This window comes from Zeus faber (genome assembly GCF_960531495.2).
Source record: "Zeus faber genome assembly, chromosome: 8".
NCBI lineage: Eukaryota > Metazoa > Chordata > Actinopteri > Zeiformes > Zeidae > Zeus > Zeus faber.
In genome coordinates, this window is record NC_137195.1 from 13,396,504 (window position 1) to 13,413,177 (window position 16,674).

General features: G+C 45.2%; 1 protein-coding gene across 1 annotated transcript; it reads left to right on the forward strand.

Annotated features, from left to right (window-relative positions):
• Positions 1-10,279: 10,279 nt before the first annotated feature.
• Positions 10,280-14,454, forward strand: LOC307234494 (uncharacterized protein; the record flags this gene model as incomplete). Its single annotated transcript, XM_080006231.1, has 5 exons — positions 10,280-10,618; positions 10,782-10,857; positions 12,027-12,105; positions 12,416-12,584; positions 13,879-14,454. The coding sequence occupies 5 exons, from the start codon at positions 10,280-10,282 to the stop codon at positions 14,368-14,370; spliced, it is 1,155 nt and encodes a 384-aa protein (XP_079862357.1). The 3' UTR covers positions 14,371-14,454.
• Positions 14,455-16,674: the final 2,220 nt, after the last annotated feature.

Sequence of the window (16,674 nt, forward strand, 5' to 3'; positions counted from 1 at the left end):
ATGTAATCACCTGGTTTTAAAGTTGAGTCCACTATAAAATGCACATAACACCAGCAATGATAACGTTGAATTTCTATGCTTGCCTTTTTATTTTATATTTGGAGCTCTACATGTCAACGTCAAATATTATCTTGCTTTTATTAATTTACTTTTAAACGGTCCTGTGGTCACAGGGTGTCCACATAAAAGAGTTGCTCTCATCGGTCATAGGACATAATACAAACCTGGTGTAGAATCTGATGTCGTCATCTGACGTTAAAATCTCTCCAAGCCAAACGCCTGCGACGGTGTAACCCCATCCCGCCTCCGGCTGCTGGGCCTCTATTTTCTCAAATGCCGAGTGCAAAGCCGACGGTCCTGGTTTCGCTTCGCAATCGTTGTGTTCTCTCCCAAACACTTGGTTTGGGCTGCCGGCAGAGAGCAGCCATTCCAGGCAAACAACACAGGCACAGCCCCCACCGTCGAGCGTCGCCGCCCACCCGGAACGACGTCCGTGGAGACAAAATGTCTCCCGCAGACGCCGGGGTGCAGCCTCATGTTCCATTTGCTCTGCGGAATACGTCTAGCCACCCTCCCATTGCCAATCACAAGCGCTTATCTAACATTGGGGCTGGGTTTGACACGGCGACGCACCTTACCAAGATGGCTGCCGCTGACGTGGCACGGTCTGTTGAAATCGTCGCGACAGTATAAAACAAACTGGGCGGTTTGTTTTATCTAAAAGAGCTTTTGTTGATACGAAAGACGTGTTTGTCGTTCTTCCAACAGGATTTGGTAAAAATGACATTTCCCAACTCACTCGCTCGGCACACGCTTCCTTGCTCTGATTGGCTGTAGGTCTATCCAACGTTCTGATTGGCTGTAGGTCTGTCAGAGGCCTCTGATTGACCGCAGCTCTGTCAGACGCTGTAGGCTGGCTGTAGGTCTGTCCGACGCTCTGATGGGCTGTGGGTCAGTCAGACGCTCTGATGGGCTGTGGGTCTGTCCTACGCTCTGATGGGCCGTGGGTCTGTCCGACGCTCTGATTGGCCGTAGGTCTGTCCGACGCTCTGATTGGCTGAAAGGCCTGTCCGACGCTCTGATGGGCTGTGGGTCTGTCCGACGCTCTGATTGGCTGTGGGTCTGTCCGACGCTCTGATGGGCTGCCGGTCTGTCTGACGCTCTGATGGGCTGTGGGTCTGTCCGACGCTCTGATTGGCTGTGGGTCTGTCCGACGCTCGGATGGGCTGTCGGTCTGTCCGACGCTCTGATTGGCTGTGGGTCTGTCCGACGCTCTGATTGGCTGTAGGTTAAATTGCGTCCAGAGAACAGTTGGGTGTGCGCCCGGGGGTAACGCCGTGGTCTTAATAGCCAAATTCTCACGTCTCACATGATGTCTCCTGAGGTTTCATCCCCTGGGAAGTGGTGGAAACTGACGTGGGGAAGGCATTGAGGCACAAAGCAGGACTCGCTGTGAGGACTCCGCCGCTTCTGGTACTTTATGGGGCGTGTTCTGTCACCGACGACGGGATATTTCAAATAAGGCCAGAAACGGATCGAGCGCCCTTCAGTTCATCTTCCGCTTTCGTACTGTTGCCATGGACACCGCTGCTGCCGCCGCCGCCTCCGGCAAGCGGATGTGACAAGACCGGGTTTCCGGTTTGGTTTATGTGACGTTCCACACGAAGCCGAGGCGAAACGGGTCAAGTCGTAAGCACCACCACCATCATCATCAGCCGTGGCGGCGAAAGCCCACGCTGCAACACGTACAGTCCGTTTCATTCACTGTTTTGTTTTTTGTTTTTTCTTTTGGATTATCTGTGGGGGGGGAAAAAAATGAAAAAAATAAAATAAAATAAATCAAACGTACGTAAAATAGCATCGGTAGTTCTGGCCCGTCCTCCGCCATGTTTGTTTACGCTAAACGCACGTTCGACCGCGCGAGTATCCGGCTTTGAGCGTCGGAGCGTCTGGTCGCCTGGCGTGACCACACCCCCGCGTCAAACCTTCGGTGAACGGGGTCTGTTTGTGGGTGACGTGCGGTTAAAAAACACAAAGATAAAAAAATCGAATCGTTTTGCATTGATACATAGATTAATAAATAGATGGTTCTTCGTGCGTTTGATAGTTCACTCTCTATGATACGTACACGGTACAGAATAATACTTTCTCTGATTATTCTCTGATATGTAAATAGTTGGTTTGAGTTTCTCTGGATCAGGCTGTTCCTATAGCTTGTACATGTGTTAATAGTTTGTTTTATCTTGTAAAATCGTTTGTTTTGTCTTGTATATATGTAAATTGTTTGTTTTATCCTGTAAATATGTAAATCGTTTGTTTTGTCTCGTAAATAAGTAAATAGTTGTTTTATCTTGTAAATGGGGAAATGGTTTGTTTTGTCTTGTAAATAAGTAAATTATTTGTTTTATCTTGTAAATATGTAAATAGTTTGTTTTGTCTTGTAAATATGTAAATAGTTTGTTTTGTCTTGTAAACATGTAAATAGTTTGTTTCATCTTGTAAATGGGTAAATAGTTTGTTTCACTTTTTCAAACGTCAAATATATGAGATCCCTGTCCCGAGTTTGTGATTATTTGGCTCGAGATTCCTCTTACTACCTTTAATATGTCTCAATGCGGTCTCTCTTGACACAACCGCTCAACTTTATGCAAATAGTTGCGCGATTACGTACCGTCTTGGCACGGCGGATCGAAATGACCCGTTTTTGAGGTTTCATAACAGACAGGACTGCGGAGGGTCCCGCATTCAACAACGCCGGCTATTATTCTCATAAACGAGGAACACATGGGACATCTATCCAATGCTTCCAATCTTAAAGTTATTTTAATTATATTTCTATTGTTATTGTTATGGTTATTATTATTGTTGTTGTTGTTGTTATAATTCTTACTATTACTATTGTTGTTATCATATTGTTATTGTTTGGGTGACAATTCCCGGAATTTTGAAGCCTAAAACTATCTGGAACACCAACTCCGCCGTAACACTAGGTTACGTCTTGTTTGAACCGCTTTCACGAACACCTTGTGGTTTAAGTTTTACCCAAACCCATCCACATACGGAGCAGATACTAATGAAAAGTCTGTCAAATTCAGATTGATATTACAGAGACGAGCCAATGCATTTCACGCCCCAATGTGTCCAACAAGGCTAACACTATCTGGAAGACATTTGTCGCCATAACCTACGCATGTGGTTGAGGTGTTGTCTAAACCTCTATGTCACAATGATCTCGTGGTTTAAATTTCATCCAAATCGATCTACATACAGAGCAGATACAAGTGAAACACCGACATCTCTGACCTGAAATATTCAGTTGGTCTTGGTTAACTGACACGTCACCTGTCTCATTCTAAAAATGAACGAGATGAGGTTTACACTAAAACGCCTTGTGACGTCATCGCACCGTGTACGTTAAATGTACAGATTACGATTGAGAATGTCCAGTCAGACAGTGTCCCCTGTCATCATACTATGTTCTATAAATGTGCAGGTTATAGGTCAGAATGTCCGCTCAAGTGGTGTCCAGTGCGCGTTGTAGACTGTCGCTCTGTAGTGGTTAGAAATTACAAACTAGGCTCGTGTGTGTGTTTATGTACCTTCTTACCTGATAGATGTCTGTGGATCTGTTTGATTGAAATTCTCTCTTTGGTTCCCATTTCTTGGCCGGATTCATGAAGAAACACAAAAACACATTAATCCACCGAAATTTGTGACCAGATTGAGTCGAGTCCACCCGACTGTGCGAATGAGTGATGCGTTCATGATCTGGGAAGGGGTCGGAAAAATAGAAGCCGTGATATGGTTATTAGTCACAGTATTACGACAATGTTTTTTGAATTTCATCTAAACGTAACTTATTGAAAATGTAATCCAAGGAAAGAAGTCACCACTAAGATGCTGTAAGTTCGACTACAATCATAAACCTCTGTAAATACGTATACCTGCGATTTAAATACATGAGACTGCACATGTACTTAAATACAACAAGGTAAGTTATTACAATGAGACGGTTTGGTTAGAAGTCAAAGATAAACGGTTGTTTTAACTTCATGTATAAACAGTTTCCTACAGGTAAACATAGCAGACTTAAATGAAAAGGGAGAAGGTGTTAAGTTGTGACAAATTCTTCCATAATAATTCAAATTCCAAATCAATGTTAAAGTTCAATAAATGTTGTCTGCATTACAATATAGACAAGTAATCTATTCAGCTGCATTTTCCAATTGTAGATTGTTAACAGAAAAAATACAATGAAGTACTTATTAAAACTAACATTTATTATTTATGTTTGTGAAATAACATGTATTTATTATAATTGTTGACAGACACAGGACGACTGTATGTATCTCACAAGTACGAAGAACACGATCAATGTTCCGAGATCAGACGAAGATGTCGCAGAGAATGAAACTCAAGGGAAACTCCCAGAGGAGGAACTGTTAGAAATAGTAGGCATAAAAACATCCACTCATTTCACTAACAATCATGTATGTACTAAGTGTGGGGGAAGTCATGAAAATGTCAACACTGACGATGATGACTACACCTTCCGAAATTGTAACAGATTCCAACTCACGGATAAATACAACTGCAACACTTGTGGCGCACTAGGAGTCACCAATGATGCAATGCAACTTAATGTGGATGTTACAGTAACTGTTACAATGTCTGTCATGCAATGTTAAATGGTAAAATACCAAATTACCAACTTAATGACAAATATTTCTGCCATCCAACGATAATTTGTTACAGGTGGCTACTTCCGTGTCAGGTACACCAACAACAATATGGTGACTGACATTACCAAGCTAGAGAAAACGGTAAAAAAAGGAAAATAAAGGTGAGTCATTTCTTTATTTACCTTTGTTAAGATGGCTTGGTTTTTGTAATACATACATTAAAAATGTCAAGCTGTTGTTATAAAAATTTGCTACCCAAACTCTGTCTTTTTTTGTCAAACAACTCCATATAACACAATGTTTATGAACACTGTTCACTTTGACAACTTAAAACAAGTAGAACATTATTGTTAACATTATTTAAGAATGCCATTTTAAAAATACACACTTATTGATTGTCGTGTGATCTCTATAAATACTGTGATACTTTTTTTTAAATTATTTTGTCCAGATGTTTTGGACAATTGTTTAATAAAACAATTATGTGACATGTTTTGTCATTTCTTGTCCCAATTTCCAAATACGCTCTATTTTACAAATTGTAAACAGAATTAGGGCTGCTATTTGTTACAAATAACTCACCTTTTGTCACAAAATCACAGATTATGTCACATTACAATATTGTCCTGTACAACAACTGAGATGAAATCAGGCTGAATCCATATAGTTTAATCCCTCGTTTAATGCCTGCTTAAGCAAAATTTTCCAAAATGTAATTCGCAACTAACAGGAATAAAATGCCCCCTGTGTATTGCTGCCTGCATCCATTACTAGTCTTTTTTTAATTTATTTTATAAATCTCCTTGGCATTTTTTGACAATCACAGAATTTATATACATGGTTGAGATCTCGATGGAACCGGAGCGTTTCATACGTGTTGTCGTCCAAGTTTGATTCACACCAAACATTTTTATCAGGAAATAATGATACAACTTTACAAGCTCACCAAAATTTGATGAACATTGGTGTTGGATTGAGAACACAGTCCCTTTGTGACATCATGAACCAACGCTATTTAATTCCACGGTTCATCTCTGAGTGGTTGTAATAATCGAAGAATTGTAACTTGTGCTACGTTGCACAGAATCCGGAGATTTGTAATACATATCTAACACGACTAAACTGGACCCCGTGTATTGCTCCCTGCAGTCACATTCATTATTATTATAGAGCTTTCATTATTATTATAGATGGGTTCGCTTCATCTAGAGGGGAGCAGAGAGACAGGTGTGCACGTGAGGATGTGTCTTGCTTCCGGGATGAAATGTGAGCCTGGGCTGTGTGGCCTCAGAGCGGAGGGACTGTTTACACTGGGCTGTCTTTAGGCTGCTGTCCTCCCTCGGGTGGATCGTTGCATAATTTTATTTATTTCAATAGAAACAGGCTACCAGAAAATAAGGCTGGGTAATACTCTGTAAATCTCCAACATACCGTCGGGACAATATATTGTTTCCCGGGGGGGGGGTAGATATACAATAGTAAAAAAGATTTTGTTGTTATTTTAACATTTATTTATAATTACAAATAGAAAAAGAGTGAGACCTACAAGCACATTTGAAATAAAGCAACATGTTAATCAAATTCATTTGTTTTATCAAGACATGATCTATGAAGTAATCATATCCTACATTTAGGAAAGAAAAGCGTACTTTGATGAAGGTCAAAATCCTCGGATCCACATTCTACTTAAATAGAGATCTATCAGAGCACTTTAAGTTGTATGCTGTCAAGTATCAAAAGTATAGTGGTAGCCTCCTTGTTCAACGCCATGACATATTCTGATGGAACAACGGATTCCAACATTTATCCATTAAACTACAGCAGCTGTGCTAAAATTGATGATGGCCCAGTTTTGCTTGCATTAATGGTTTCCTCTTATTTTTGGCAGGCTCAAACTGAAAATATACTTTTTTTTATGAACCAGTTGCATCTCTTGTATGGAAACTCTTTTTAGTAGTATTATGTTAATAAATGACTGTCATTGTCCATCAATGATGGCACATTACTAACTTGCTGCAATGCCCTTTGACCCAGTGGATGGAAGCACAACTCATTGGTCACATGACAAAACTTGCTGTGGCGCTCTTTGTGTCAATACAAGGAAGGGAAACTAGAAGAGGATGGTGGAAAAAACAGATCCCAGGTGGGGGATGGGTCCAAGGTTGGTGGGATGGAAATGAGTATGTGGGGGAGTGTGGGAGTGGGCTTCAACACCCATGAACCCATAGGAGGTTCATTGAGTTCATGCGCTGCAGCGGAATGCGGTGGGGGAAGGGGAGCCTATTCTATCAACTTAGTGCCTGTTTCGTGCACCTACAATAAGATAAACCTGTTTCTCGGTTGACTCTCACCAAAGGCAGCCGCCATATAGTGTTTAACGATGTGAGTCATTTACCTTACAGGTGACTTTGTGAAAATAGACGGGTCACGGCGATGAAGGACGGGTGTCATGGGCTATACAAGGACACCGTGTGTTGTGTATGTTCCTGTGGGAGGTCATTGGGTTTATGTGCATGTTGTATGTAGGGGATGTGGGGGAAGGGAAGCCGTCCACCCTATAGCATGTGAGGCGCTTAGAGGAATGTGGGACTCTTCGTGTTACAGCTTAGTCTAAAAATGTCATCTAAATCTCCACACAATGACTTTTCTACCATTAAGGTTTGAGCAGAAGGCATCGATGCTGCTTCACATTAGTGTAAGGCGGAAAACAACCAATATGGTGTGTGTAGCTTAAGTATGTAGGCTATGTGCAGGGGTCTCAAAGTACAGGCCACATCCAGCCCGCGAGACAATTTAATACATGGCGATAATGTATTGATAAATCTGGCCCGCACATATTTTTTCAAATCGCGACGCTTAAATAATCCACACAAATGCACTTAATGTTTTTCAAAATATACAACACAATTTAATATATCACGAGAGCGCTATTTCCAACGGGATTACAGGGCAATTCACTGATAGGCAGGAGAAAAAAAAAACAAAAAAACAAAAAAACTCAAAGATAAAACACTCCTGTTTCCCCTTGAAGTTCAACTTGGCCCCACAAGAAGAAGATAACCTGGCCTAAACGACCCGGGGGTATTTGACCTCGGGACAACAGTGTGTGTGTGTGTGTTTTTCCTCGTCTATTATCCTTGCGTGGCCATTCATTGATCTACACGCACTGATCTATCACTTCGTCTTTCCAGGTGACAAAACAAGAGCGACGGAGGGGGTAAAAAAAAATGAACTTTAGAGATGTACACGAGCTGTGAGGCGCTAGATAAGGCAGGATTTGAAGTTCCGATTTCCCCCAAGTTCATCGGGTTTTCAAGACGACGAGAAGCTCGACAATGTCGTCAACGCAGCGCGCGTACCTGTGCGTGTGCGTGCGTGCGTGCGTGCGTGTGTGTGTCCTGGGGAATGGGGGCGTGTCCTGTGTTCAACTCGTACTTTATCGTCCGCCAATGAACGCGAAGGTTAACTCTCGTTGACGTGTGCGTGGCGTCTGCTCGGATGACATAATTCAATTAAAAAAAAAAAAATGTATTAACGAGAATGTGTACGGTCAACGAGCGCATCGTGTTCACCCCCGCCGCTCCTCCGACCCGCTCGAGTCCGGCGCACGGAGACGGCGCCGTGTGTTTACACCCTCCGCCGCGTAGTAGCCGCTCTCCGCCCCCGCGCACGGCAAGCGACACATGCGTGGGCGGGGCCTTGCGTGTCTCGGGGCCGCGCCCAATCACGGCCCGGTACGGCGCGCCACCGGCCGGGCGGCGCCGCCAATGGGGCGCCGCCCGGCCGGGCGCCCGCCGCCAATGGGACGGCGAGCGTGGCGTGCACGGACCGTGGGCACGTGGAGCCGTGCACATGTTGACGCTCGTAAACCGTGCGGGGAGCTGCACGAGCCGCGGCGCAAACGGTTTGGTCCGCGAGCGAACGAGCGGAGAGGGGCGCCCGACGCTCGAGCCGAGGACGGACGGTGGAACGGCGCGCACTGAACCGCTGCAACCGCCGCTGCGCGTTCCCATTCGTCTCGAGGAGGTGAGTTGGGACTCCGTTTTTTTTTTTTTTTGGATTCATCGCGGCGCACCTCTCCCCAAGTTAACGGCTCCGGTTTGTGGAAATTCCCGGCGCGTTGTGTATGGAGTTGACTATTCAGTATTATTATAATGTCGCTATTATTATTATTTTATTATTATTATATTATTATTATTATTATTATTATTATTTTATTATTATTATTATCCTGATTCAATTAAGTGATCTTATCCTACCGTATCGTATATCGATTTATATTGTTTTTTAATATGAATACACAGTATCTTGGTGGTTGACGTATATGCGTCTGTATAGTCCAGTTTCACACACACACACACACACACACACACACACACACACACCTTGCACCTGAGACATATCCGCTGTGCGGACCATGCCGATGCACCCCCTAATTTGGGCTATAAACACGTGATTAAAGGAGACAAGAGACAAGACAAACTGGCATGAAGGCTGTTCAGCTTGCTCAACATTGTAACCTACCCAGCGAAACGTTGACCAAGATGACAGATGGTCTTCTGAGAAAACAACCAGAATATAAAACTGTGATGTGAAGGGGGGGGAAAGTATATGAATGGTGAGAAATCTCTGCATGGATATATTTCTGAATGTAGCTATTTTTTTTACATTTGTTATATTTGCTGAATATTGTTTGTATGTACAATACATTCATCAATATTTGTTCTATTTATTTAGAATGCTGTATCCGTGAATACTAGTGTGATGTAATCTGTGAACCCCTGTGATAAAACCCACTGTATATTAGTGGATTCCTGTTAGGGACTCCAATGAGAGAGACAGAGACAGAGACAGAGAGAGAGAGAAACAGACACATGATCAGAGGAACAAACGAATAGTCCTTGCTTGTGAACAAAATGAACAAGAACAGCAGAACGGCTGAGACTAGAGCCATAGAGAACCCCTGCCAGAGCGAAAGAGAAAGAGAGAAAGGTTAGTGTGTGCCGATTCAAGGGGGGGTGGTGAGCAATAGCGAGACAGTGGGGAGGAGCGAGAGAGAGAGAGAGTGGGGAGGAGCGAGAGAGAGAGAGAGAGAGAGCCGGAGGCAGAGCAAGAGACAGACACTGCCTTTCTCTACTTACACTACTGCTCCACGCACCCTTCCCCCCTCACATGCTCTCCTCTCCAGCCTACTCTCCTTCTCCTCAATGGGAGTCAGGCGTGCACCAGCATTGTATGCCTCCTCTCTACCCCCAGTCCCAGTCGCACTCTACACCATGTTAAACTAGGCCACTGGTTTACCCACCATTTTGAATTGGGGTTAACATGTTTGCGTGAGTGAGATTCCAAGGGAATTCACAGAGGAGAGCAAAATTCAAGGTTTTTGCCTTACGCCGTCCTTGTTTTGTAAAACTCTGCGCCGCCGCCTTTTAATCCTGTTACACATGCCCCGTGTTTTACTGCAGATGCGGCTCGGATCACACTGGGTTTCCAGCGTTCGCCCAAGGCTTTAGACTAAATTGAGTGTAAAAAAAAAAAATAATAATAAAAAGCAACTGTGTTGCTCTGTGTCTCTGCCTCCTTCCTTTAAAACAGCAATGCAGTCCCAGGGCAGCACTTCCTCCCAGCCTTCCTTTGACTCGCTGAGCTCCAGCGACAGTCTCCTGCTCAGCGACTCGGAGCCGGCCGAGGACGACGCAGACGTCTTCCTGACCGACAGCTCGCCCTCCATCATCATTGGCGGGGTGGTCGCGGCCGACGGCTGCAGAGGGCTGGACAGTCCCGGGTCCCAGTGGGCGTGCGATGGCTACACCGACAAAGAGGAAGAGGAGGAGTCGGAAAGAAAGAGTGGCAGCAAGGGTCACCTCGAGGTGGGCCGGGCAGAGGCAGCCAGCCAGAGCCCCAAGTCCCAGGGAGACCTGCTGTTCGCCCAGAAGGTGAGTGGCAGGCGGGGGCTGACGGGTGGAATGACATGCCGGACGCAGAAGTGAGTTTGTAAATAGAGAACGAGCGTGTGCGAGGGGAAGCACGAGGTTTCATTCTTTCAGGCTACTCGAAACACAGCGCTGATCTATCTTCTCTCTTTCTCCCTCTTGACAGTGTGCTGAGCTGCAGGGTTTCGTCAGACCCCTGCTGGAGCTCCTGAATGGACTGAAGAGAGGGCGATTTGAGCGTGGTAAGCACATCTACATTCTAACCTGCTTCTTTGTGTAACTTAACTTGCTAAACAGACTGATGCTCTACTGCCCCCAGGGAGGAAGTTGCGGAATTTACCCTGGTAGTTAATTACAAGACAGGTTTGGGTAGCTTACGTTGAACTGAACATAGGTGCAAGCCCGGGTCTACCATCATTATGGGCAGTCTGGTCTTGTGCCCCAGGGCCCCTGACCCCAAAAGGGCCCTCCGTGAAACGGGGAAAAAGGATGCTTTTTTTATTTATATCGGGCTCCACATAAATATGACAGAAAGCTTGACCCATTCTCTTGATCTCGAATTATCCATTCAGAATGAAATAATAGTTGGTGTGGTGGCTGGGGTGGGCGTGGTGGGGAGTGATGGCGTCGAGGGCGCAATTTGTTCCCCCTGCCTGCCTATTCATGCGTAACAGAGACGGAGCGATCTAGGCGCAATTTGGCCGTGCCCCCCCCAAATAAAACATATGAAAACATTGTGTTTTTATTTTATATTTTATTTTTATTTTACTCAGTGATTTTTTTTCTTGTATTAAACAAAAAGGCCTGTGCATAATGGGGACACTCCCCCCCCACCCACCCACCAACAGAGTGCCCAGAGCGGCAAAAGGGCTGGAACCGGGCCTGGGTGTGTGTGTGGGGGGGGGGCTATGATCTTCAGTGCTCAGAGGCCCCCGGGGGTACTAATCCAGCCGTGTGTGTGTGTGTGTGTGTGTGTGTGTGTGTGTGTGTGTGTGTGTGTGTGTGTGTGTGTGTGTGTGTGTGTGTGTGTGTGTGTGTGTGTGTGTGTGTGTGTGTGTGTGTGTGTGTGTGTGTGTGTGTGTGTGAGCTCAGTGGCCTCTATCTAGCGCAAAAGAAAGACATAATTCTGTAGTAGTCTGTATTGGCCCACCTTATTGATCCAGTCTACAGTGTAGTTTATGGTGCTGGGTTAAAGGCATTGTATAAAGTGTGTGTGTGTGTGTGTGTGTGTATATATATATATATATATATATATATATATATATATATATATATATATATATATATATATATATATATATATATATATATATAACATTACACACACACAGTGTCTTTATGCATTGGTGTGAATTGTCCATGAACATTTTGTTGCAAATGCTGACTCTGGGATTATGATATTGATTGACAGGTCTGAGTAGTTTCCAGCAGAGTGTCGCCATGGACAGAATCCAGAGGATCGTTGGGGTTTTGCAGAGGCCTAATTGCGGGTAAGAATGCATGCCGACTCTCGAAAACACCCACTCCCACCGCCACTTAGAGCTGAACAGGTGAGGCGGGATGTGAGTTTCAGGGTGTAAATGGTAATAAACTGTGGTTATAGTACAGCTTGTTTTGTAGTGCAGTATAGTTCAGCCGCACCATCTTCAGTTACAAAGCTTCTCGTGTTTTATTAAAAGCTCTTCAGGCTTGGTAGTGAGTGAGGATCAACATTTAGCATCCTTACTGAAAAACTAGCGTTTAGCTTTTTTGCCCCTCCGTCTTCTTTCCGTGTCTCACTGTCTCCATTTTCCCTCGAAGGGAGAAGTACCTGAACACTCTCCTGCAGGTGGAGATGATGTTGAAGCTGTGGTTTCCTCAGATCCCCACCCACTCCGCTCCTGCAACCTCTGCCTCTCCCCCAACCCAAACGCTCCCCTTCTCCACCCCTCCACACAAGCACAGGGATCAGCTGCATATTCCCGTCAAGGTAAGTCGAGCAAAAATATATCTGTAAATATTTTAATTAATATTTATTAGCGGTGGCCAACCTATGGCTCGCACTGTGACGTGGCCTGCCAACGTATGTTGAAGAAATAAAAAAAATAAAGTGTTTTGTGTGTGTGTGTGTGTGTGTGTGTGTGTGTGTGTGTGTGTGTGTGTGTGTGTGTGTGTGTGTGTGTGTGTGTGTGTGTGTGTGTGTGTGTGTGTGTGTGTGTGTGTGTGGGTGGCCCCTTTCCAACGTGCACTGAAAGCCAGAAATCTACCGGCAATGTTCCGTATCGGCCTCATGTGGGAAAGGGCTCGGTGTTGATGTTCGGTAAAAGTCATTCCATAAATTTCCCCACTCCTGACCTTGTATCATTTCCGGGGAAAATGCTGGTACGGCTATGAATGGAAGTGTGTGGGAATGGAAGCCGTAGCATTGCTGTAAAATAGGGGTTAAAAACAGGGGTTAAAACATTCGGATAAATGGTGAGTCCACTCCGAACCGTGGAGCTCGGCCTCAAAGACAAGAAACTGAAACACGTCCAGTCTCTACAGAGACAGGTCTTTTATATTCTCAAATTGTATTATTTTACTAATTAAAAATTCCACCCAGACCCCGTGAGTTGTCTTTGACAGTTAGGGGCGTGGTGCGCTGACACTGGGCACAAGCGCTTCGCTCTGCCCGCTGGCTGAGAGGAAACGAGCGGACGGCTTCTCCGGAGGCAGAGAGCCTAGGACAGGTTGAGAATGATCACGCTGATTTAATAACTTTGGGTTTAGGGTTATTGCATCCGGAGACGGCGGCTCTGTCAGCGGAGGGAACCGAGACCGTCCGGGAGGGGCGGGGAGACGGGGAGCGAAGCGCTGGTCTAAAAACCGAATAGATTCTGTTGACTCGTCTCACGTGATATACGACGCCTCTCGCGCGAACATTACATAATGTGTCCGTAACAATCCTCTACGTGGGAACAGACTCCATACGGAACTTTTTCGTAATGGAGGCAAATGTGGGAATGACTACCTACTGCCTTTGCCGGATACTTTTTATCCGTGTGTGTGTGTGTGTGTGTGTGTGTGTGTGTGTGTGTGTGTGTGTGTGTGTGTGTGTGTGTGTGTGTGTGTGTGTGTGTGTGTGTGTGTGTGTGTGTGTGTGTGTGTGTGTGTGTGTGGTCTTAAATTAAGCCTTAGATACAGAAATACAAGGGTGGCATGTGTTAAAAACCAAGTTGGTCACCACTGGTCAGTTAGTGGTCATCTTGGAACCCAATTCTCTTCCTGTTGTTGTTGTTATGCAGAAGCGCCGACTTAGCTGGACAGATACGGGCTCCCCCTCACCTTCCCTCAAGCGCTCTCACACCAGCAGCGAGGACAAGAGGGAGAAGCAAGATCCCAAGACAGAAACTCCACCTCCCTCAGGGATATTAGAAGCACTTCCATACCAACAGAAAGTGGCCGCTGATCATCCGCCACACGAGGAGAAAAAGGCAAAGGATAACGACAGTGCCGCGAGGGGCGAGTCGTCCAACTCCAAGACGGGCCAGGGCTCCGGGCCCAACCTGACGCGGGTCCATGGTTCCCCGAACCCGTCCCCACCGAAAGCCTGCCTTCCCCACAAGGGCACAGTAGCAGCATGTGGAGATGAAACCCAGCACGTCTCCGCCGTTTCCCCACCCACCGGCGGGGGCAACCCGGCAACACAAGACAGCTCGGTCTCTTCCACCACGCCCTCCAAGCATCCCAAAAATCAGAAGATGCCGATCCTGTGCCAAAGCCAGTCGAGACCTTAGAGACCTGTCGAGGCAGAGCCCCCGCCTCCTCCCGTCCCAGTCAAGCCCTTATCGAGGGCTTGTCCCGCCCCCCCCCCTCTTGAGACCTGATACTCTGAGCATGCTGAGTACCCACAGTCCAGCTTTGGCTCACCGCCACGCCCAAGCTGCTGTGAGGGGGAGGCGACGAGAGGGGCTTCTCCCCCTTATAATTACGGTTTCCTAACAATCAAAATATTTGCACAAAAAAACGGTTCTATCTGAGGGGGCGGGAGAGGTACACCTAGTGCCCGAGGGGTTGTTTACAAACGATTCGGGGGGGGACCAAGTTTTTGAAATAATCGAATTTATTGGTGAAATGAACTTGACATGTTTTGGTGTGGCTGACGCGTACAAAAAGCAATTCAGGAGCACGGCGGGTTGAGGTGGCTTGTTTGACTTTAGGATGAGAAACTATTGATTTCCCATCGGCATTAAAATCTCAGTGATCGGAGCCGGCTCGCGCCGTCGAGGGGCGACGTGCTCCCGGAGGTGAATCGAAGAAGATATTTATTGTGAAGAGCTTTTCGGAAATCCTGGCCACGAAAAGTGACGTCTTCCGTCGCCGCCCTCGCGAGCGCGCCATCCAGAGAGTAAAACGCCGTCGGCCCGAGTGGAGAGGATTTTTTTTTTATTCCGGTCTTAACAGCGGTGCGCGAGAACGACGCTAACCTTACCCGTAGATCGAAGCGAGGCGTCCCGCTCGGGAGGGGGACAGCGAGCAGGGAAGTCATTTAAGTGGAAGGGCGCACGCTTAAAAGTGGGGTGGGTTGGGGTGGGGGGGTTGCAAATCGCGTCCCGAGAATTGTACAAAGACTTCGCTCGCAAATCTGTTGTTATGTACCCGGGAAACGTGACACGGCAGCGATCGGAGGTGACGGCTCTTTAGTGTTTAGCGATTCAGGTTTTTACCTTTTTTAAACTCCGGGAGATTTCCATGAAATTGAAATTTCCATGAAATTTCCATGAAATTCCTAGCGGTATGGTATGCGCAATTTGCCATTCTGTAAAAAGCAAGACCACCTAAGACAGGTTACTCTCAGTTCTGCCGTTAATTTATTCATTTGTTGATCTGATGCTGCATCTATTTATTTGTTTGTATTTATTTATTTGGCAGCTGACTTTCGCCTGCTGTGCGCTGGCATAGTTTGGCCTTACATTGTGAAAGGTAAATAGGAAGATGCTATCATGTGATTTCTTTTTTTATTGGTATCGGGTGGAGGGGAAAAAAAAAAAGAAGGAAATGAAAAACTAATGATTGGACTTCTGTGCCTTTACCAAATAGGATGTGTTAAGATTGAAAAAAACAAAAAACAAAGCATATTGTGCTCACAATGCATTCGTCGTGAATTTTTGACCGTTTGCTTGTATTTTTTACAAACCAGTACAGTCATTCACAAAAGCCTAGATCAGGTCTTCATTCTCTTCTCACTTTCTTTGTGGGAGAAGCTCTAGACAACCATCGCAACAGCAACATGAACTATCTTCCGCTTCCAAGCCAGTAGCCAATTACAGTATTCTGATGTCTATCAAAACTGCCTATAACTGTAACTTCTTCACGTACCAACGACAGCGACTATTTCATGTAGTTTAGGATAACAGTGCATCCCCATCTTTTTGGGGGGGACGTGTGATTTGATTCAGCTGAGTAGAGAAGTAACTTATCTGCACTATCTCCGGTGCTCTTTTAAAACTTGAAAAAAACACAAGGAGGAAAATCTCCGGAAAGGGAGGGACATTTTTTTTTGCACCGACTTCATCTGCTGCTACAGTAGCCTAAATCGAATTTAAATGTTTTGGTCTGGTATTTTAGGCTTTGTTTATATATTTGGAAAATCTGCTCCGAATATTCTAATAAATGTAGCGTTGGATCTTAGGAAAATAATTGGAATGGTTTATTTGGAGGGGAAAAAAAAAAATCATTGTACATATTTGACAATAAAATTACAAATTATTACGAGTGGTTAACAAATGTACCCGAACTACGTTGGGGGATATCTTCCTAAAATAAAAGAGACGACTATCCACAAGCACCATGTGAACACGGAGTCCACGATGGGATACCGTGTGGGACACTGAATCAGTTACAGGGGGGTGTCTTCCACCTTCTTCTTTTTACGGTTGTATGACAAAGAAACCAATTGCACTTATTTTTTTGTTGATGTCTTTTTCATGTTTGTTTTTTACTGCAGTGCTCACTGCTGATTGGTCGTATATAATGTTTGTTTTAACTGCCTTTTCTTATATTGTAGAGGCTGACTGTACATCCCTTTACCCCCCCCCCCA